Genomic DNA, 24699 nt, shown 5'->3' on the forward strand with positions numbered 1-24699 from the left:
CCAAAGTTTTTTTTTTTTCCCTTACACTGGGGGTAGCCAAAAAGAAAAAGGCACAGAAAACACTCCCACCCATTCCATCCCCTACATATTCCACTCCCCTCCACCCTCCTCCCTCCCTCTCATCTTGGCACCTCCTGGATGATGGGTCATCCCTGCATCTTGTCCACTGCCTTGAGTCAGAAGCAGTGTCGCAAGACACAGCACATCCATAGCAAGGCTGCTTCATTAATTCGGTGACCCCTCCCCCTCCGTCCCTTCATGCAGAAAAGGAGAAGACGGGCTGCATCAAATTATTTCTCACACATACTATCTCACCCCCCATCCCCCACCCACTCCATCTCATGTATCACAACATCATCCATACACAACCCTTCTCCATTCACCCCTATCTTCTGTCCTCTCCCATTCTCCCTCAACAGACATTCCTCTCTTTTGTAATGCCGCTTTTACCCCATCCATCCATCTCATCCTAGGATGCCCCATCATGTTCACTCCTTCCACCTCTGCCTTCCACACCTCTTTTAATAATCTTTCTTCATTCATTCTTTCCATGTGTCCAAACTATCCTAATAATCTTTCATCAACCCTATCTCCCAGCTCCCTTTTCACCCCTGTTCTCCTCACCTCCTCATTTCTCACTCTATCCAGCCTAGTAACCCCCATCATACTTCTCAGACATTTCATCTCAAACACATTCAAACTCCTTCTCTCTTCCTCTCTTATGTTCCATGTTTCTGCCCTGTACAGTGCTGTTGGCACAATCACTCCTTCATATAACCTCCTCTTAGCATCCATTCCCAGATGTCTATTTCTCATTACACTTTTTAATCCATCAAGGCATTTACTCACTTCTCTCAATCTACATTCTCAAATAAGTTGATAGAGTGAAATTGGAGAGTGACAAAAGAGCAAAAATGGAGAATAGTCAAGACAGACAGAAATATGGTGAAGCAACCAAAAGATGACTAGATGTAAGCAAGGTTGAATCACCATTAGGTGTCATCCCTAAGAAAAGTTGTAATATTGAGAAGCCGCAACAGAATCAAAAGTATGAAGAGGAAAGTTATTTTGGTTTTTTCCGGCTTTGCAAGAGATGATAGAAGACTGGGTTAAAGTATAGATTTAGAAAGGGAGATGAGGTATAAAAATGTTTCATGGAATCAAGAGATTACAGACTTAAAGAAGATTATAGATCTAAAGAATGAATGCCTTGCAGTGTATAGTGAAATGAGTTGAAAAAATAGAATGCAGAAATTAATAGAAAGGTTAGTGACCTAAAAAAAAAGAACTAATCATAGTAAAAGAAATTAAAATGAGAGGATGAAAAATTAAGATACTAGCAAAAGTGAGGCTTTGAAAAGAGAGGTAAATGGACAAATTAAAGTGGTGACTGAGAAAGTTGGAGATAGTATAAGGGAGACAGATCTTCAAAAAATTAAAAACTAATGGAAATTAGATCAGGAGATTAAAAAAATAGCAATTAAAGAAATTGTTCAACAAGTACAAGAAAATGCAAATGAAACAGTTGTTGAAGTAATCAAAGAGAAAGAAAATTGGATCAGGGACACAGTAGATAAAAAAAAGTGCATAGTGGTATATGGTAAAAAGGAAAAACACAATATAACTAGGTACTTAAGAGAAAAAGAGAAGAAATAGCAAAAGAAATTCTGAAAGAAGTACAAGATGAGGGGCAAGAAATAGAAAAAGAAATATAAGAAGTGCATAGAATGGAACAATACTCAAAAGAAAAGAATTTACCTCCAAAAATCACATTAAGGTCACAAATGATAGCAGAAGCATTAGGAAAAACAGCAAAGTTGGCATACATACATATACCAAAGGCTTTTTTCCCCCTTACAAGAGAGGTAGCCAAAAAACAAAGGCATAAAAACCACTCCCACCCATTCCATCCCTACCCCCTCCACCTTCTTCCCTCCCATTTATCTTGGCACCTCCTGGATGACAGGTAAAGTTGGTAAAAAGTGAAAACTGCAGAAGTATATGAATAAGAAAGGAAATGAGTGATGAGGAAAAAGAGAGAGAAAAGACACTAAGAAATGAAGCCAATAAAAAAATGATAAAAGAACAGAGACCAAAAAGAAGGAGTTTTTTGAGAGTGCTGGACTTGAGGCTGTGAAAATGGTATATCAAAAGAAAGGAAATGCAGGAAGCAGAAAGCAAGAAGAAAAAGGAAAAAATTAAAAGTAACTTATACCAACATAGATAGTCTGATTTCAGAATTAGGTAAATGATTATCTGGCAGAAGAAAAACCAGATTTAATGGGAATTGTAGAGATGAAATTAAAAGGTCCACCACCACCTAATAGTGTTGGACAAGGTTTATACAATCACTGGATGAAAAATAGAGAGGAAAAAATATCTGCCCCCGAAAACACGTTCTTTGAAAGAGAGTGACCATTCCAAAATGTTGGAAGACACAAGGCATACATTAAATGAAATGCTGAAAGATGGAAATCTAGTAATTATGGGTGATTTTAATTTTAAAGAAATATGTTGGGAGGAGATGACAGTGAAGGGTGGAGAGGTCCTTTGGGGCAACGTACTGCTTGACATGACCATTGAATACACAGTGACTCAGTGGGTAAAAGAAAATACCAGACATATAAATAATGAATTGTTGAGACTAGATTTAATATTTGCATTAGAGCCTGAAATTGTGGATAAATTTGAATAAAGACACCAATTGGGAAGAGTGATCATATACTAGAGCTTGAACTAAAAGAGGAAATATATATGGGGAGAAAAGAGAAACACAGAAAAGGAAGACTGATGTATAACAAAACAGATTTTGGAAAACAGAAAATTCTTTCAAAAAGCGAGTTGGGAAAAATTCTTTAGTAAAGAAACATAGAAGAGGCATGGATGATTTTAAAAGAAATCTATAATGAAGGAGTGGATAAATGTGTACCAAAACAAACACAGGAAAAGGTGAACATTAAGAGCTTGTCAGGGATTGGAGATAGTTAAAGAAAATGGAGAAAAGTGGGAGATATGCCAGTTATTGTTTGCTGACAACACTGTGCTTGTAGCAGCATCAGAGGAGGGATTGAGGTAGTGACAGAGTTTGGGAATGTGTGCAAAAGAAGGAAGTTGAAGATAAATGTGGGTAAAATTAAGTTGATGAGATGTACAAGGGGAGAAAGTGGCAGCAGGCTGGAAGTATCAGGGGAGAGAGACTGGAGGAAGTGGATAGTTTTAGATACTTGGGTACAAATGTGGTGGGAAAGGGAGTGGAGGTGGAGGTAGAGTGTAGATTGAGAGAAGCGAGTTGTCTTGGGTGTCCCGTCTTCATACCTCATTTTATCTAGACTGTTTTTAAATTTGTGTATTGTTTTTGCACACACCACTTTCTCATCTAACTTTTTCCAAATGTCTATTACTCTGTGGGGAAAGCTGTTCTTTTTCAGCTCTCCTCAATAACTGTCTTTCTTGATTTTCTTTCCATGTCCCCTAGTATTTCTACTATCCCATTTTATTAGATCCTCTCTATCAATAGTTTCTATGCCTTTCATAATTCTATAAATAGTTATCAAGTCTCCTCTCTCTCTTCTTTGCTCTAATATCTGTAGCTCAAGTTTTGTTTGGTGCCAATTTTGTAATTGCTCTCTGTGGTGGGGGGAAAAGAATACTGCCACCAAATATTTCCACTTGGATCGTAAGACGTAAGAAGAAAGGGACAGGGATTGGGAATAGGCATTCTTCTCCTTGTAGCCCCACAGGGGACATTCCTAAAAAAAAAAGCAAAGGCATAAGAGGGTCTAGGAGTTTTCTGACCAGCACCCTAAGGTTTGGGTCTTTAATGTGCGTGGATGTGGTACAGATGAGAGTAAAAGGGAAGACATAGGTAGTATGTTTGTGAGAAGAAAGATGGATGTGTTGGCTTTGAGTGAAACTAAGCTGAAAGGGAAGGGCGAATGTAAGTTTGGGAGTGTAAGTGGGAGGTTATCAGGAGTGAAGAGAGGGCGAGGGAGGGAAGGGGTGGCTATACTAGTAAGTGAAGAGATAGGTAAACGTGTAGTGGAGTGGATGGAGGTTTCCTCAAGGATAATGTGGATAAAGGTGAAACTGGGAAAGGAGATGTGGGTTTTTGTAAGTGCATATGGGCCTGGCAGTGAGAAGAGTGTAGAAGAAAGGGAGGCTTTTTGGATAGATTTAAATGAGTGCATAGAGGATTTAGGGAGAAGTGTCAATGTAATAGTACTAGGAGACCTTAATGCTAGGGTAGGAGATGATCCAATTGATGGAGTGGTTGGGAAATGTGGAGTTCCAGGAAAGAATCGTAGTGGAGAGTTGATGGTGGAAATGTGTCTAGAAAGAGAGTTGATGATAGCAAATTCAGTGTTTCGGAAGAAAGTCAAGCATAAGTACACATGGGAGAGGGTGGTGGAGGGAAGGGTGGTATATGGAGCATTAATGGACTATGTAGTGGTAAATAGGATTATGATAGGAAGAGTTAATGATGTACATGTGCTAAGGGGAGAGGGTGGGGGAATATCAGATCATTTTTTGGTGGAAGGTAAGTTGAGAGCGGAGGATAGATGGAGAAAGAGGAAAAGGACAAAAGGTAGAGAGGTGCTTAGAGTGAACTCTTTAAATGAAAAGGAAAAGGAGAAGGAGTACAAAAAGAAGCTGAAGGAGGAGTGGGAGGGAGTGAAGGATAGAGTGGAGCTAGGTGTGGAGGAGGAATGGGGATGGTTCAATGAGGGAGTCACAAAGTGTGCAAAGATGGTGTGTGGAACAAGAAGGATGGGAGGAAATAGAAGGAAGGGTAGTGAATGGTGGGATGAGGAAACAAAGAAGGTTGTAGAAGAGAAGAAGCGAGCATTCACAGATTAGTTACAAAATAGGATGAGGGAGTCATATGAGACGTACAAAGAAAAGAAAAGAGAAGTAAAGCAAAATGTAAAGGAGCCAAAGAGGAGAGCAGATGTGAAGTGGGGTAAGAGTATGACAGAAAATTTTGAAAGTAATAAAAAGATGTTTTGGAAAGAAATTAAGAGAGGAAGAGGAGGCGAATCAAGTAAAGAAGAAAAGGTAAAAGATGCAGATGGAGAGATGATAATGGAAGAGAAGGCAGTAAGGGGAAGATGGGCAGAATATTTTAGGGAGTTGCTAAATGTGAAGGAGGATAGGGAGGGAAAGATAGCTGGAGTGCGAAATGCTAAGAGATGATATCGAATATCATTTAGAAAGGAAACCGTTTGATAAATGATAGCCAGCATGGTTTCAGACGGAAACGTTCTTGCGTGACTAACTTACTCGAATTCTACAACACAGTTATCTCGAATTATGACAAAAGAAACAATATAGATTTAATATATCTAGACTTTGCAAAAGCTTTTGATACCGTCCCACACGATAGACTACTTACTAAATTAGCTTTGCATGGAATAAGTGGTAGCCTATTAGGTTGGACTAGTAATTGGTTGAAAGGTCGAAAACAGAGAGTTGTTTTAAATGGAAAAACTTCTGGATGGAAAAATGTTGCAAGTGGAGTTCCTCAGGGTTCCGTTCTTGGGCCACTTCTATTCATAGTATATATAAATGATATAGACAATGGACTAAAATCTACTGTTTCCAAATTTGCTGATGATACAAAACTGTGCGGAGTGGCAAATGATCACTCAAACCAATTAGATATTCAAGAAGATTTAGATCAATTACAGCAATGGTCTGAAAAGTGGCTAATGAAATTTAACACAAGTAAATGCAAGGTAATGCACATAGGTAAAAATAACAGTAAGTACGATTACAAGTTATTTGGAAATTCGTTAACAAAAGTGGATAGTGAAAAAGATCTCGGCGTAATTATCAGTAACGACCTCAAATCATCCAAGCAGTGTATTTCAGCCTCTGAGAAAGCAAATAAGATTCTGGGATTGATTGCGCGATCTTTTGATTTCAAAAGTCCATCACTCATTAACAAGCTATATAAATCGTTAGTTCGTCCACATTTGGAATATGCTGTTTCTGTATGGTCACCGAATCTCATTAAAGACATTGACAGACTGGAAAAAGTACAACGGCGAGCCACAAAACTGATTCCAAATATCAAAAATAAATCATACGAAAATCGACTTAAGCACATGAATCTGTTTTCCCTAAAAAAGCGTAGACTCAGAGGTGACTTGATACAGGTCTTTAAGATTTTAAAGGGAATTGACAACATCAAAAGTGACCAAATTTTCACATTGAATGAGAATCAGACAAGAAACAATGGTCTCAAACTATCCAGAAATAGATTCAATTTGGAAGTAGGTAGAAACAACTTTGCCAACCGTGTAGTTAATGAATGGAATAAACTTCCTGCACAGGTAGTGCAATGTAGTTCAGTTCGAAGCTTTAAGAATCATTTAGATAAATACCTAAGTAAGATGCTGTAATGATTATAATTTATGTTATATTATTTGTTTTTGTTTTGTTATAATTTGTCTGTCTGATTTTCATTTATTATTAGTTATATGTCAATTTATAATCATTTACTATTTACCTTTTTGTTTGTTATTCAACTATACCTATGCATTTATTTATGTATTTTATTTGTTATTTTTACATTATTATAGTTTTAATTTATTATTATGATTTTTTTTTTTTTTTTTTTTTTTTTTTTTTTTTTTTTTTTTTTTTTTTTTTTTTTTTTTTTTTTTTTTTTTTTTTTTTTTTTTTTTTTTTTTTTTTTTTTTTTTTGCATCCGACCTAGATATGGATCAAAAGGTCTCCTGTCGGCATGCTCCGCCTTTGTAATCCTTTGTAAAATGGAGGAGAAATAAGGAAGGATGAAGTGAAGGCAGTTGTTAAGATGATGAAAGCAGGTAAGGCACCTGGTCTGGATGGATGCCATGAAGAATGTCTGAAGAAAGGAGGTACAGTGATGGTGGACTGGCTGGTGAGGTTATTTAATGTTTGCTGGAGAGAGGGTAGAGTACCGGAGGACTGGAGGAGTGCCTGTATAGTTCCACTTTACAAGGAAAAAGGGGACAAGTGTGAATGTAGTAGTTTCAGAGGGATTAGTTTGTTAAGTGTAGTTGGGAAGGCTTATGGGAGGATCTTGATTGAGAGGATTAGGAGAGGAAGAGAGGGAGTAATTGGTGAGGAACAGTGTGGATTTAGGATGGGTAGAGGTTGTGTAGATCAGATCTTTGTGGTAAGACAGATATGTGAGAAAGCTATAGGAAAGGGGAAGGATGTTTTTTGGGCTTTTATGGATCTGGAAAAGGCAGGGTAGACAGAAAGGCACTGTGGGAGGTTTTGCGAATATGCGGGATTGGAGGAAAGCTTCTAGGAGCTGTCAAGAGTTTTTATGAGAGTAGTAGAGCTTGTGTCAGGATTAGAAATGGAGAGAGTGAATGGTTCAAGGTAAAGGTGGGACTTCGTCAAGGATGCGTTATGTCGCCCTGGTTGTTCAACTTATACATGGATGGGGTAGTGCAAGAGGTAAATGCAAGGGTGGTGGGTCAGGGATTGGAGATGGTTAAAGAAAATAGAGAAAAGTGGGATGTGAGCCAGCTGTTGTTTGCAGACGACACTGCGCTTGTGGCAGGATCAGAGGAGGGATTGAGGAAGTTGGTGACAGAGTTTGGGAGAGTGTGTGATAGAAGAAAGCTAAAGATAAATGTGGGTAAATGTAAGGTGATGAGATGTACAAGGGGTGAAAGTGGCCGTAGACTGGAAGTGAGCATTAAGGGAGAGCGACTGGAGGAAGTGGATAGTTAGATACTTGGGTGCAAATGTGGCAGGAAAAGGTGGAGTGAAGGTGGAGGTAGAATGTAGATTGAGAGAAGCAAGTAAATGCCTTGGTGGATTAAAAAGTGTAATGAGGAATAGACATTTGGGAATGGATGCTAAGAGGAGACTGTATTTACCTAGTTGTATTTTGCGGGAAGGGGAGCTATGCTCGTGATGTCCCGCCTTTGTATCTTGCAGTGTCTAGTTTGTTTTTAAACTCATGAATGGTTTTTGCGCATACTATTCCATTGTCCAGTTTGTTCCAAGTGTCCAAAACTCTATGAGGAAAACTGTTTTTCTTCAGTTCTCTTCTATAGCTATGTTTTTTTATTTTCTTTCCATGTCCTCTTGTGTTTCTTTTGTCCCAGTTAAGTAAGTTCTCACTATCGAGTACCTCTGTGCCTTTCATGATTCTGTAGATGGTCAATAGGTCACCTCTCTCTCTTCTTTGCTCCAGTGTCGGTAACTCCAGTTTAGCCAATCTCTCTTCGTATGATAGGTTTGCAAGTGCAGGTGCCATTTTTGTAGCTGCTCTTTGGATTCTTTCTATTTTCTTTATATTCTTTTTGGTACTGGGGGACCACAATGTCGCTGCATACTCTAATCTAGGCCTTATCAATGTAACCAATATTTTTTTCATCATGTCTTCGTCCAAGTATGTAAACGCCACTTTTATTGATCTTAGCAAGTTGTAAGTCTCCCCGACAATTTTGTTAATCTGTATATCATAGGACAAGTCGTTCGTGATAATTACTCCCAAATCTTTTTCGGATCCTACTTTCTTTACTTCTTTGGTTCCAATTGTATATTTTCCTGATATTCTGTTTTTGCTTTTTCCAAACTCCATTATGCTACACTTCTTAGTATTAAAGTCCACTTCCCATTTCTGACTCCAGTTCCATACCCTATTTAGGTCTGCTTGCAGTGCTTCACAGTCCTCATCAGTTTCTATTTTCCTTAGCAGTTTGGCGTCATCGGCAAAGAAGCTCATGTAGCAGTTCACGTCCTCATCCATGTCATTCATATAGATAGCAAACATTATTGGTGCCAGCACAGATCCTTGCGGTACTCCACTGATCACCTCTTTCCAGTCTGAATATTTTTCTCTGAGCACTACTCTCATCTTTCTAACAGTCAGAAAGTCCTCTATCCATTTTAGTAGGTTTCCCTGTATTCCTCCTATGTGTTACAGTTTTTTTTAGTAGTTTTCTGTGTGGTACTTTGTCAAAGGCTTTTTGCAAGTCTATGAAGGAGTGATTGTGCCAATAGCACTGTATGGGGTAGAAACATGGAACAAAAGAGAGGAAGAGAGAAGGAATTTGAATGTGTTTGAGATGAGGTGTCTGAGAAGTATGATGGGGATTACTAGGCTGGATAGAGTGAGAAATGAGGAGGTAAGGAGGAGAACAGGGGCGGAAAGGGAGCTGGGAGATAGGGTTGATGAAAGAGTATTAGGATGGTTTGGACACATGGAAAGAATGAGTGAAGAAAGACTAGTAAAAGAGGTATGGAAGGCAGATGTGGGGGAAGTGAACAGGAAGGGACGTCCTAGGATGAGATGGATGGATGGGGTGAAGGGGGCTTTGGGGAAGAGGGGAATGTTTGTTGAGGAAGGATGGGAGAGGACAGAAGATAGGGGTGAATGGAGAATGGTTGTATATGCATGAGGTGGAATGGGCGGGGGGATGGGGGGGTGAGGTAGTATGTGTGAGCAAAATTTGACGCAGCCCGAAGGGATTTCTCCCCGTTTTCTCCTTTATGCATGGGCAGACGGAGAGTGGGGTTCGCTGATTTAATGAAGTGGCCTTGCTGTGGATGTGCTGTGTCTTGCGACACTGCTTCTGACCCAGGGCAGTGGACAAGGTGCAGGGATGACCCGTCATCTAGGAGGTGCTAAGATAGGAGGGAGGGTGGAGGGGTGTGGAGTGTATTCAGGGATGGAATGGGTGGGAATGATTTTATGCCTTTTCCTTTTTGGCTACCTCCCTTGTAAGGGAGGTATGTATTCTTTCAAGTTTTGTTATACATTTTTTTGTACTTGGTGATCACGTCGTTGTTGCATATTCCAATCTTGGTCTTATCAAAGTGACTAGTATTTTCTTCACCATTTCTTCATTCAGGTATTTAAATGCCACTGATTGTTCTTATTAAATTATAAGTTTCTCCAAAAATTTTGTTTATATGTTTCTCAGGGGACATATTGTTCATAAAAATGACTCCCAGGTCCTTCTCATTTTCTACTTTTTTTTATTTCTTCTCCCAATTTATATGATCCCACTATTCTTTTTTTGCTTCTTCCAAATTCCATTATACTACACTTCTTAATATTGAATTCCATCTCCCACTTCCTACTCCATTCCCATACTTTATTGAGATCATTCTGTAGCGACTCACAATCTTCTTCAGTGTTCATTTTTTTTCAACAATTTTGCATGAAGGAGTGATTGTGCTGACAGCACTGTACGGGACAGAAACATGTAACATAAGAGAGGAAGAGAGAAGGAGATTGAATGTGTTTGAGATGAAATGCCTGAGAAGTATGATAGGGGTTACTAGGCTGGATAATGTGAGAAATGAAGTTAGGAGAACGGAGTGGAAAGGGAGTTGAGAGATAGGGTTGATGAAAGAGTATTGTGATGGTTTGGACACATGGAAAGAATGAATGAAGAAAGACTAGTAAAAGAAGTGTGGAAGGCAGAGGTGTAAGGAATGAACAGGAGGGGGCATCCTAGGATGAGATGGATGGATGGGGTAAAAGGGGCATTGGGGAAGAGGGGAATGTCTGTTGAGGAAGGATGGTAGAGGACAGAAGATATAGGTGAATGGAGAATTGTTGTGTATGGATGATGCTGTGATGCATGAGGGGAAGTGGGTGGGGGATTAGGGGTGAGGGAGTATGTGTGAGAAATTAATTGACATAGCCCAAAGGGATTTCTCCCCGTCTTTTCCTTTTCTGCATGAGGGGATGGAGAGGGGTATCCCAATTTATGAAGAGATGGATGTGCTGTGTCTTACAACACTGCTTCTGACCCAGGGCAGTGGGCAAGATGCAGGAATGACCCATCATCCAGGAGGTGCCAAGATAAGAGGGAGGGTAGAGGGTGGATGGGAGTGGAGTATGTTAGGGATGGAATGGGTGGGAGTGGTTTTTATGCCTTTGTTTTTTGGCCACCTCCATTGTAAGTGGCAAAAGATAGAAGAAACAAAGCTTGGAAAAGATCAAAAATAGAAAAAACATGGAAAGTGGCAAATATATATGCAGGGAGGAAAAAAGGAACTATAAAAAAGACATAATAGACAAATGTAAAGATCAATCTAAATTATTCTATAGATATGTGAATGGTTAAACTAAAAAATAAACAGGAAATAGTAAAACTACATTAGGAGAACATGGAATACACAGACGATATAGAAATGGCTGAAAATATTAACAAACTTTTCAAATCTGTGTTCACTAAAGAAAACACACAAATGTGATGAAGGATGAGGTGAAAGATCCCCCCCAACCTCCCAACCCCCCAGTGAGAGAAATGATTGTTACACAGAAAGAAATAAGGGACCAACTAATGAACCTTGGTGTCAGAAAATCACATGGCCCAGACAGAATTGCAAACTGGATACTGAAAGAATATATAGATGAACTAATAAACAAAATATATCAGATAATATGTTGTTCACTCAAAGAAAGGTACTGGGAGACTGGAAAAATGCCAATATTGTGGCAATATATAAAGGGAGGAACAAAGAAGACCCAACAAACTATAGATTGGTCTCCCTTACAAGTACAGTAGCCACAATTTGTGAGAAAGTTATCAAAAGTAGACGAACTAAACATTTTGAAGATAACAATATACTAAATCCGAGATAATTTGGATTTTGACGGAAGTTTATGTGCCAAAAATTTGATCTGTTTCTATTCAAGGTTAATAGATATAATGCAAGAAAGGGATAGATGGACAAACTGTGCATTCCTGGACTTACAAAAGGTGTTTGATAAAGTTCCACACCCAAAATTATTAAGAAAACTTGAAACAACAGGAGATATTCAAGGAAAACTATTGAAATGGAAGATTTCTTCCATGGAAGAAAAATGAGAGTGGTGCTCAGAGATAAAAATTCTACTTGGGATGAAATGATAAGTGGAGTCCCACAGGGATCAGTACTGGCTCTGATAATGTTTGATATATATGTAAATGACGTGGATGAAGGTGTAGAATGTTACATGAACTTCTGTGCAGATGACACAAAATTACTAAAGAAAGTAAGTATGGAAAAAGACTATGAATTGCTTTAGAAAGACCTGAACAAGGTTTGGGAATGGAGTCAGAAGTGGGAAGTGGACTTCAACATTAAGAAATGTAGTACAATGTAATTTAGAAGAAAAAAAAAATATATATATATATATATATATATATATATATATATATATATATATATATATATATATATATATATATATATATATATATATATATATATATATATGACAACATAAAATTGGTGCAAAGGAAGTAAAGAAAGTTGGTTCCAAAAAGGACCTAGGAGTAATCATCACCAAGACATGTCCCCAGACAAGCAGATAAACAAAATAGTTGGTTGATGGCCAGGGCTGGTTGCTGCTGTTTGGCCCCCAACTCTTGGGGTTGGCGGGTGGTCCCACGACGTAGACGCTGCAGCTCCAGGACCTGAAAGACAACACACTGCTACATGCCAGACCCCCTGATATCCACCCTTCTGAATCCTCTCTCCCACAAAAGGACAGAGTCCACCTGGCCAGACTGCGGTGCAGCCACCACCCGGCACTTCTAAGCTACCAGAAGAGGCTGGATGACCGCATTGTGAACAGCTGCCCAGGATGTAACACTTCACCCCATACCATACAACACATAATGGAAGACTGCATTATACTCAATCATGCACGCAAACAACACAACATACACTCTATAAAGGATTTGTGGAAAAACCCAGTTTCGGCTGTGGCTTTCCTTGGGGAGACGGGACTGCTCGGACAGACAGTCTAGGGAACGACAACAACAACATCAACAAAATAGTTGGAGAAACCTATAATTTGTTAAGATTAATAAAGGTGGCTTTTAATTACATACATATACCAAAGGCTTTTTTTCCCTCTTCCAAAGGAGGTAGCCAAAAAACAAAGGCATAAATACCATCCCTATCCATTTCATCCCTAATACACTCCACTCCCTTCCACCCTCTACCCTCCCTCTTATCTTGGCACCTCCTGGATGACGGGTCATCCCAACACCTTGTCCACTGCCCTGAGTCAGAAGCAGTGTCGCAAGACACAGCACATCCACAGCAAGGCCGCTTCATTAAATTGGCAACCCCTCCCCCTCTCCGACCTCTCATGCAGAAAAGAAGACAGGGAGAACCCTTTGGGCTGCGTCAAATTTCTCTCACACATACTACCTCACCCCCCATCCCCCCACCCATTCCACCTCATGCATCACAACATCATATACAACCATTATCCATTCACCCCTGTCTTCTGTCCTCTACCATCCTTCCTCAACAGACATTCCCCTCTTCCCCAAAGCCCCCTTCACCCCATCCATCCATATCATCCTAGGTCGCCCCCTCATGTTCACTCCCTCCACATCTGCCTTCCATACCTCTTTTACTAGTCTTTCTTCACTCATTCTTTCCATGTATCCAAACCATCCCAATACTCTTTCATCCACCCTATCTCCCAACTCCCTTTCCACCCCTGTTCTCCTCCTCACCTCCTCTTTTCTCACTCTATCCAGCCTAGTAACCCCCATCATACTTCTTAGACACCTCATCTCAAATACATTCAATCTCCTCTCTTCCTCTCTTATGTTCCATGTTTCTACCCCATACAGTGCTGTTGGCACAATCACTCCTTCATACAATCTCCTCTTAGCATCCATTCCCAAATGCCTATTCCTTATTACACTTTTTAATCAACCAAGGCATTTACTCGCTTCTCTCAATCTACATCCTACCTCCACCTCCACTCCACCCTTTCCTGCCACATTCACACCCAAGTATCTAAAACTATCCACTACCAGTCGCTCTCCCTTAATGCTCACTTCCACCCCTTGTACATCTCATCACCTTACTTTTACCTACATTTATCTTCAGCTTTCTTCTATCACACACTCTCCCAAACTCTGTCACCAACTTCCTCAATCCCTCTGATCCTGCTACAAGCACATTGTCGTCTGCAAATAACAGCTGGCTCACCTCCCACGTTTCTCCATTTTCTTTAACCATCTCTAATCCCTGACCCACCACCCTTGCATTTACCTCTCGCACCACCCCATCCATGTATAAGTTGAACAGCCAGGGCAACATAACACATCCCTGACAAAGTCCCACCTTTACCTCAAACCACTCATTCTCTCCATTTCTAATCCTGACACATGCTCTTCTACTCTCGTAAAAACTCTTGACATCTCCTATAAGCTTTACTGCTATCCCATATATCTGCAAAACCTCCCACAGTGCCTTCCTGTCTACCATGTCATAAGGATTTACCAGATCCTTAAAGCCCAAAATACATCCTTACCTTTTCCTATAGCTTTCTCACATATCTGTCTTACCACAAAAATCTGATCTATGCAACCTACTACCTGTCCTAAATCCACACTGTTCCTCACCAATTACTCCCTCTGTTCCTCTCCTAATCCTCTCAATCAAGATCCTCCCATAAGCCTTCCCTACTACACTTAACAAGCTAATCCCTCTGAAACTACTACACACTCATGTGTCCCCTTTTCCCTTGTAAAGTGGAACTATACAGGCACTCCTCCAGTCCTCCGGCACTCTACCCTCTCTTAAACAAACATTAAATAACCTCACCAGCCAGTCCACCATCACTGTACCTCCTTTTTTTAGACATTCTGCATGGCTTCCATCCAGACCAGGTACCTTACCTGCTCTCATCATCTTAACAACTGACTTCTTTTTATCCTTCCTTATTTCTCCTCCATTTTCTCACTCATCACGGTCATTTTCTTAGCACTTCCCACTGCAGCTATGTTTCCCTCTCTATCCTCCTTCACATTTAGCAACTCCCTAAAATACCCTACCCATCTTCCTCTTAGTGCCTTCTCTTCCGTTATCATCTTTCCATCTGCACCTTTTACCTTTTTTCTCTACTTGATTTGCCTCCTCTTCCTTTCTTAATTTCTTTCCAAAACATCTTTTTATTACTTTCAAAATTTTCTGTCATACTCCTACCCCATTTCACATCTGCTCTCCTCTTTGCCTCCTTTACCTTGTGCTTTACTTTTCTTCCCTCTTCTTTGTACCTCTCATATGACTCCCTCGTCCTATTTTGTAACCAATCTGTGAAAGCTCGTTTCTTCTCTTCTACAACCTTCTTTGTTTCCTCTTCCCACCACTCACTACCCTTCCTTCTATTTCCTCCTGTCCTTCTTGTTCCACACACCCTCTTTGCACACTTTGTGACTCCCTCCTTGAACCATCCCCATTCCTCCTTCACTCCTAGCTCGACTCCATCCTTCACTCCCTCCCACTCCTCTCTTAGCTTCTTCTTGTACTCCTTCTCCTTTTCCTTTTCATTTAAAGAGTTCACTCGAAGCACCTCCCTACCTTTTGTCCTTTTCCTCTTTCTCCATCTATCCTCCACTCTCAGATTACCTTCCAGAAAATGATCTGATATTCCCCCACTCTCTCCATTTAGAACATGTACATCGTTAACTTTTCCTGTCATACTCCTATCAACCACTACATAGTCCATTAATGCTCTATCTACCACCCTTCCATCCACCACCCTCTTTCATGTGTACTTATGCTTGACTTTCATCCAAAACAATGTATTTGCTATCATCAACTCTCTAGACACATTTCCACCATCAACTCTCCACTACGATTCTTTCCTGGAACTCCACATTTCCCAACCACTCCATCAATTGGATCATTTCCTACCCTAGCATTAATGTCTCCCAATACTACTACATTGACGTTCCTCCCTAATCCCTCTATGCACTCATTTAAATCTATCCAAAAAGTCTCCCTTTCTTCTACACTCTTCTCACTGCCAGGCCCATATGCACTTACAAAAACCCACATCTCCTTTCCTAGTTTCACCTTCATCCACATTAGCTTTGAAGAAACCTCCATCCACTTCACTACACGTTTACCTATCTCTTCACTTACTAGTATAGCCACCCCTTCTCTCCCTTGCCCTCTCTTCACTCCTGAGAACCCCCAACTACACTCCTAAACTCACACTCACCCTTCCCCCTCAACTTAGTTTCACTCAAAGCCAACACATCCATCTTTCTTTTCACAAACATACTACCTATCTTCCCTTTAATCTCATCTGTACCACATCCATGCACATTGAAAGACCACCTTAGGGTACTGGCTGGAAAACTCCTAGACCCTCTTATGCCTTTAGTTTTTTTAGGAATGTCCCCTGTGGGGCTACATGGAGAAGGATGCCTGGTCCCAATCCCCTTCCTGTTTTTCTCGCCTCTTATGATCCAAGTGGCAATACTTGGTGGCATCGTTCTTTTCCCCCACCACAGGGTAGGCAAAACAAGGAAATGAAATTCAGAGTAATGGTACAGGACAGTAACAAGGAGTAGGGGGACAGCATAACGGAGGAACAGTAGCAGTATAATAAAAGTTTCATCATTTCTCTGTGAGTAGAGTCCTCCTATATCACAGACAAAATGATGTGTGGCTCTGGTCCATAGGGGTGCCCTATATAGACCCTAAAGTATCAACTTCATGCTACTTTGCCATAACATGCAGCCAATATGCTAAAGAAAATACCAGTCACACTGATAAGACCAAGATTGGAGTACAGAATGACACTATGGACACCCAGTATAAAAAATAACATAAGGAAAATAGAAAGAATCCAAAGAGCAATGACAAAGATGGCCCCAACACTTTCAAAACTGACATATGAGCAAAGATAGTCTAATCTGGAACTACCAACCCTGGAACAAAGAAGAGAAAGAGGTGATCTCTTGGCCATTTACAGAATTATGAAAGGCATGGAAGTCCTTGATAAAGAAGACTTATTAGATTGGGATAGAAGAAAAAAAGGGGACATGAAAAGAAACTCTAGGACAGTTATAGAAGAGATCTGAAGAAAAAAACCAGCTTTCACACACAGGTGTGGTGGATGTCTGGAACAAATTGGATGAAACAATAGTGTTTGCAAATACCATACATGAATTTAAGAACAAACTAGATGTTGCGAGATACAGATATGTAAATGATAAACTAAAAGACAAACATGAAATAGTGAAACTGTGTGAAGGAAATAAAGAATATATAGATGATGTAGAAATGGCTGAAGTTATGATCAGGCATTTTAGGTCTATATTTACAATTGAAAGCTCACAAATTTGGGAGGAAGAACAGTGAGGAAGATCCCCGAAAATGAAAGAAATAAGGGACCAAATAAAAAACCTTGACATCAGAAAGTCACACGGGCTGGATGGAATTGCAAATTGGATATTGAAAGAGTGTATAGATGAACTAACAGACAAAATACACAAGATAATTGACTTCTCACTCAAAGAAGGAAAAGTACCACAAGATTGGAAAAATGCAAATATTATACCAATATACAAAGGAGATGACAAAGAAAATCCAACAAACTATAGACCGGTATTCCTTACAAGCACAGCAGCAAAAATATGTGAAAAAGTTATTAGGAATAAGTGGATTAAACACTTGGAAGAGAACAAAACACTAAATCCAAAACAATTTGGTTTTAGAAGTGGAAGATCATGTACCACAAACTTAATATGCTTTTACTCAAGATTAATAGAAATAATACAAGAAAGAGACAGATAGGCAGATTGTGCTTTCTTGAACTTACAAAAGGCTTTTGACAAAGTACCACACAAAAAGTTACTAAGAAAAATTGAAATAATAGGTGGAATACAAAGAAAGTTATTGGAATGGATGAAAGATTTCTGAACGGGAAAAAATGAGGGTGGTACCAAGAGACAAGAACTCAAATTGGGAAGATATGATAAGCGGAGTCCCACAAGGCTCTGTATTGGCTCTGATAATGTTTGCTATTTATATAAATAACATGGATGAAGGCGTGGAATGTTGTATGAACTTCTTTGCAGATGATGCGAAAATACTAAAGAAAGTAAATACAGAGGAAGAGTGCAAATCTTTTCAAGAAGACATGGACAAAATCTGGGAATGGATTCAGTAGTGTGAAGTGAACTTCAGCATTAAGAAATGTAACATAATGGAATCTAGAAAAAGCAAAAATAGAATATCATGTCAATATAAAATTGGTACAAAGGAAGTTAAAAAAGTCAACTTGGAAAGGGACCTAAGAGTAACTATTTCTACTGACATGACACCAGACAAACATGTCAACAAATTAGAGAAACTTTTAACTTATTAAGATCAATGAAAGTAGCCTTTGACTACATGGATGAAGAAATGGTAAAGAAAATATTAGTTACAGTGATAAGACCAAAATTGGAATACACAGCAACACTATGGACACCTAGTTCTAAAAAATATAAAGAAACTAGAAAGAATTCAAAGAGCAATGACAAAGATGGCACCAACACTTTATAATTTAACATACGAACAAAGATTGGATAAACTAAATCTTCCAACCCTGGAACAAAGAAGAGAAAGAACTGATTTGTTAACCATCTACAGATTTATGAAAGGGAGGGAAATTTTTTATAGAGACGAGTGAAAGTGGAACAGAAGAAAAACAAGAGGACACGAGAAGAAAATTAAGGACAGTTACAGAAGAGATCTGAAAAAGAGTAGCTTCCCACACAGAGTGATAGATATCTAGAACAAACTAAATGAGGAAACAGTGAGTGCTAAAACTATACAAGATTTGAAGAACAAATGGATGTGGAAAGATACAAAAACAGGTCACTACAAGTATAGCTCTTCCTGTAAAATACAACTAGGTAAATACACTGATACAACATAGAGAGCAGTCCAAAGTTTCTTCCCAAAGAGATCTATACAAGGTTCCAAGGACCATTGCCAGCCATGTTGAGGTTGCAGTTTTTCTACTTATGGAACTCAAGGCAACAATTGATAGATTGTTTTCTTTTACAGATGCAGAAAGAATACAATGGTACTGAGCATATCTACAACTGTGACCTTTTCAATGAAATGAGGCCCCCCACAAATTCTACACAATACCTGCATGATATAGGATCAGCTGTATTTACTGCTATGACTAAACAAGACCCCAAAGCAGTTTGGTGAGTTTTTTTTTTTTTTTTTTTTTTTTTTCATGAGGGGATAGAGAGGGGGGAGGGTCGCCAATTAAATAGAGTGGCCTTGCTGTAAATGTACTGTATCTTTTACATTGCTTCTGACCCAGGGCAGTGGGTGGGATACAGGGATGACCCATCATCCACAAAGAACTAAGATGAGAGGGAGGAAAAGATGGTGGATGGGAGTGAAATGGGTGGGAGTAGGTACATGCCTTTTGACTTGGGTACCTCCTTATAAGCCCTTGATATAAAGATAGATAGTTAACACATGAGCTAAATTAATCATACAACTTTGAATGTACTGATCTTTGCAACTGCCAAAGTGAGAAAATTAGGAAGTGAAGGTGTATTTCATGTTTCACTTGATAAGTAATTGATAGAAAATTATTTTTCAGGCTAATGCAAGGCTGGATGTTTCGTGATTCTAAATTCTGGCAGCCTTTGCAAGCAGAGGCACTACTGACATCTGTACCCAGGGTAAGTATATAGCACTCTTTATTTTACAACAGAATAGAAGGTTGTTCTGCACTGGGGTTGAAATAACAGCATGGTTCAGTAGCCACCTATACAACTGAACAACCATTTTTAGGATCTGTTCTGCTTACCTCACGTGGAGAGAGGGCTAGAAAAGGTGCCTAGAATATAGCTTACCATACAACTTTATTGAGCAACCATTGGAGTCACCCACAGTTGTGGTCAAGACAAAACAGTAAACTAAACAACTGGTGAAATAAAGGAGCAACAACCTTCCATTGAAAGCTATTGTTTTTCTAACCTCACTCCACTCCTCTGGTTCTCATTTTGCATTTTTGCATTTACTTCTCACACCACCCCATCCATGTATAAATTGAACAACTAAGGCAACTTAACATATCCCTGATGAAGTCCCACCTTTACCTCAAACCACTCACTCTCTCCATTTCTAATCCTAACACAAGCTCTTCTGCTCTCATAAAAACTCTTGACTGCTCTTAACAGCTTTCCTCTTATCCTGTATATTTGTAATACCTCCCACAGTGCCTTCCTGTCTACCCTGTCATAAGCCTATTCCAAATCCATAAAAGCCCCAAAAATATACTTATCTTTTCCTAAAGCTTTCTCACATATCTGTCTTACCACAAAAATCTGATCTATGCAACCCCTAACTGTCCTAAATCCACACTGTTCCTCACCAATTACTCCCTCTGTTCCTCTCCTAATCCTCTCCCAACTACACTTAACAAACTGATCCCTCTAAAACTACTACACTCACACTTGTCCCCTTTTCCCTTGTAAAGTGGAACTATACAGGCACTCCTCCAGTCCTCCAGCACTCTACCCTCTTTTAGACAAACATTAAACCTCACCAGCCAGTCTACCATCACTGTACATCCCTTTTTTAGACACCCTGTATGACACACATCTAACCCAGGTGCCTTGCCTGCTCTCATCATTTTAATAACTGCTTTGACCTCATCTTTTCTTATTTTTCTCCCATTTTCCTCATTCATCGCTTTCATTCTCTTAGTGCCCCCCATCTGCAACTGCCTTTCCCTCTCTATTCTCCTTCACATTTAGCAACTCCCTAAAATGCTCTACCCATCTTCCTCTTACCACCATCTCTTCTATTATCATCTCTCCATCCACACCTTTTACCTTTTCTTTTCTACTTGATTTGCCTCCCCTTCCTTTCTTAATTTCCTTCCAAAACAAAATCTTCTGTTATACTTTTCACCCATTTTTAATGAAGAAAATAAGTATGAGTACCAAAAAGTAAAAGAACTTTTATTGAGACCAAGAGACCAATGGCAGGTACCTGCTTGTGGTGACCCTCCAAAATGGAGAGGGAAACTGACCACTTTCAAGACCTGTCAACCCCCTCATCTTCATCAGGAGTTGCAGCCCAGAAGGGCCTGACACTCAGTCTTTAAACTAGGCCCAAGATCGATCTCTATTGAATTCATTTGTGTTTCTTACACTTTTTAATACATGCAGAGCTGACAACCAGCAGCTACTCTCCTCTACCTACCACTTTCATTTTACTCATATAATCCCCATGTTGATGCAACACAGACAACAGACCAAAATTGTTTCACAGTTTTTCAACCATGGGAAGATCAGAAAACCAATTACCAGCCTGTAAGGTGCTTTGGGATTTACACTTAGTAAAACTCAAGACAACAATTGATTGATTGATTGATTTATTGAGACCAAACTTCCACAGGGCCGAATGTTGGTGCTAGACCTAGCTGCAGAGGTAGACCCTATCTATAATCGGCTGGAATCTTTTTATGGGCAACCTTTCATCTTCTGCATGCTGCACAACTATGGTGGTGTTAATGGATTATTTGGCAACAGCCAGATCCTCCTCAAAGTAAGTGATCAGTACTGTGTTGAACCAAAATTTATACAGTACAGGATTAATGAATAAGTTGTATAGCTGTAATTTTCATCTTTCAATATGAAATTGTGTTGAGCTAATTGGATTATTCTTTTTTTTCACATAACATGCTTGACAGGCATTATAGAGTGTGTTGCTCAAGTATGAGATAGGGAGAAGTTTGTTGGGGTTGGTCAAAAATTTTATATGAGTAGTAGAGCTTGTGTTAGAGTAGGGAATGGAGAGTGAATGGTTTGAGATGTAAGTGAGGCTCCATTAGAGTTGTGCATTTACCTGGTTTACCTAGTTGTATTACACGGGAAGGGAGCTATGCTTGTGGTGACGTGTCTTTGTATCTTTCAGCATCAATTTTTTTCTTAAAATCTTGAATAGTATTTGCACACACTGTTTCTTTATCTAAGTTATTCCAGATATCCAGCACTCTGTGTGAGAAGTTATTCTTTTTCCGATCTCTTCTATAGTTATCCTTTTTGAGTTTCTTTTCATGACTTGTTTTTCCATTATCATTTTTTAATCAATCATTCCTATCAAGGATTTCCATTTCTTTCATGATTCTAAATATAGTCAGTAGATCACCTCTTTCTCTTCTCTGCTCCAGTGTTGGTAGTTCCAATTTCGATAATCTTTGTTCGTATGTTAATTTGGAAAGAGCTGGTGCCAACTTTGTCATTTCTCTCTGTATTCTTTCTAGTTTCCTTATATTCTTTTTAATACTGGGTGTCCATAGTGTCGCTGCGTAATCCAGTTTTGGTCTAATCAATGTAACTAATATTTTTTTAATCATTTCTTCATCCAAGTAATCAAATGCCACTTTTATCGACCTTAATAGGTTGAAGGTTTCTCCGACTATTTTGTTTATATGTTTATCCGGATGGATGGATGGATGGGGTGAAAGGGGCATTGCAAATGAGAGGAATGTCTGTGGAGGAAGGACGGGAGAGGACAGAAGATAGGGGTGAATGGAGAAGGGTTGTGTATAGATGAGGCTGTGATGCATGAGGGGGAGTGGGTGGGGGATGGGGGCTGAGGAAGTATGTATGAGAAAAAATTTGATGCAGCCCGAAGGGATTTCTCCCCATCTTCTCCTTTTCTGTATGGGGGGACAGAGGGGGGGTCACCGAATTTATGAAGCGGCCTTGCTGTGGATGTGCTGTGTCTTGCGACACTGCTTCTGACCCAAGGCAGTGGACAGGATGCAGGGATGACCCGTCATCCAGGAGGTGCCAAGATAAGAAGGAGGATGGAGGGGAGTGGAATGTATAGGAAATGGAATGGGTGGGAGTGGTTTCTATACCTTTTTTCTTTTTGGCTACCCCCCCGTGTAGGGGTAAAAAGCCTTTGGTATATGCATGTATGTTTATCCGGTGTCATGTCTTTGCTGATTATTACTCCAAGGTCCCTTTCCGAGTGCACTTTTTTAATTTCTTCTTCACCAATTTTATGATTTTTTGAAATTCTGTTTTTACTTTTTCCAAACTCCATTATGCTACACTTCTTGATGTTGAAGTTCACTTCCCACTTTTGAGTCCATTTCCAGATTTTGTTCAGGTCTGATTGTAATGAATCACAGTCCTCTTCTGTTCTTACTTTCTTCAATATTTTTGCATCATCTGAGAAGAAATTCATATAGCATTCAACTCCTTCATCCATGTTATTTATGTATATGGCAAACATGATTGGAGCCAGTACTGACCCTTGTGGAACACCACTTATCATTTCTTCCCATTTTGAGTATTTGTCTCTAATTACTACCCTCATTTTTCTCCCAGTTCAGAAGTCTTCCATCCATTCTAATAATTTACTTGCGATGCCACCTATTGATTCTTATTTTCTTATTAATTTCTTTTGTGGTACTTTGTCAAATGCCTTTTGTAGGTTTAGATAGGCACAGTCTGCCCATCCATCCCTCTCTTGTATTATATCTATTAGCCTCGGGTAGAAGCAGATCAGGTTTGTTGTACATGATCTTCCTTGTCTAAATCCAAATTGGTTTGGGTTTAGTATAGATTTTTCTTCCAGGTGGTGACCTGTATTTGTATCTTTCAGCATCAAGTTTTTTCTTAAAATCTTGAATAGTGTTTGCACACACACTTTCTATATCTAAATTATTCCAGGTATCCATTTCTCTATGTGGGAAGCTATTTTTTTTTTTTTTCCAGATCTCTTCTATAGTTATCCTTTTTGAGTTTCTTTTCGTGTCCTCTTGTTTTTCCATTGTCCCATTTTAATCAATCATTCCTATCTAGGATTTCTATTCCTTTTATGATTTTATAAAAAGTGAGCAGATCTCCTCTTTCTCTTCTTTATTCCAGAGTTGGTAATTCCAATTTAGACAATCTTTGTTCGTATGTTAATTTGGAGAGAGTTGGTGCCAACTTTGTTGTTGCTCTCTGTACTCTTTCTAATTTCTTTATATTCTTTTTAGTACTGGGTGTCCATAGTGTTGTTGCATACTCCAGTTTTGGTCTTATTGGTGTAACTAATATATTTTTTTTTAATTTCTTCACCCAAGTAGTCAAATGCCACTTTCATTGACTTTAAAGGTTTCTCCAACTATTTTATTGGTATGTTTGTCTGGTGTCATGTCTTTGCTGATTATTACTCCAAGGTCTCTTTCCGAGTTCACTTTTTTGACTTCTTCACCAATTTTATAATTTCTTGATATTCTATTTTTGATTTTTCCAAACTCCATTATACTACATTTCTTGATATTGAAGTTCACTTCCCACTTTTGAGTCCATTTCCAGATTTTGTCCTGGTCAAACTGTTCTCTCTTTAGTACTTTTGCATCATCTGTGAAGAAATTTGTATAACACTCCACTCCTTCATCCATGTCATTTATATATATGGCAAACATGATTGGAGCCAGTGTCTAACCTTGCGGGACACCACTTATCATTTCTTCCCAATTTGAGTATTTGTCTCTAATTACTACCCTCATTTTTCTCCCAGTCAGGAAGTCTTCCAACCATTCCAATAATTTTCCTCTGATGCTATCTATTGATTCTATTTTTCTTATTAGTTTCTTGTGTGGTACCTTATCAAATGCTTTTTGTAGGTCTAGAAAGGCACAGTCCCCATCCATCCCTTTCTTGTATTATTTCTATTAGTCTCAAATAGGAGATCAGGTTTGTTGTACATGATCTTCCTTGTCTAAATCCAAATTGATTTGGATTCAGTATAGTTTTTTCTTCCAGATGTTTAACCCATCTACTTTTGATAACTTTTTTACATATTTTTGCTACTGTGCTTGTTAGGGAGATCGGTCTGTAGTTAGTTGGATCTTTCTTGTTTCCTCCTTTATATATTGGTACAATA

General features: G+C 39.2%; 1 protein-coding gene across 3 annotated transcripts in view; it reads left to right on the top strand.

The window, feature by feature from the left end:
* The window catches only part of Naglu (N-acetyl-alpha-glucosaminidase), a 192890-nt gene that overhangs the window by 82262 nt on the left and 85929 nt on the right, over positions 1-24699 (top strand). For all 3 annotated transcript variants that reach the window (XM_076196766.1, XM_076196765.1, XM_076196764.1), the window contains 3 exons: positions 18838-18986; positions 19397-19478; positions 21205-21354. In XM_076196766.1, coding sequence (XP_076052881.1) covers positions 18838-18986; positions 19397-19478; positions 21205-21354 — 381 coding nt within the window. The remainder of the gene's footprint in view (positions 1-18837; positions 18987-19396; positions 19479-21204; positions 21355-24699) is intronic.

The sequence above is a fragment of the Oratosquilla oratoria genome, chromosome 13, assembly GCF_046742065.1.
Source record: "Oratosquilla oratoria isolate Oo_2021 chromosome 13, ASM4674206v1, whole genome shotgun sequence".
In the NCBI taxonomy this organism is placed as follows: Eukaryota; Metazoa; Arthropoda; class Malacostraca; order Stomatopoda; family Squillidae; genus Oratosquilla; species Oratosquilla oratoria.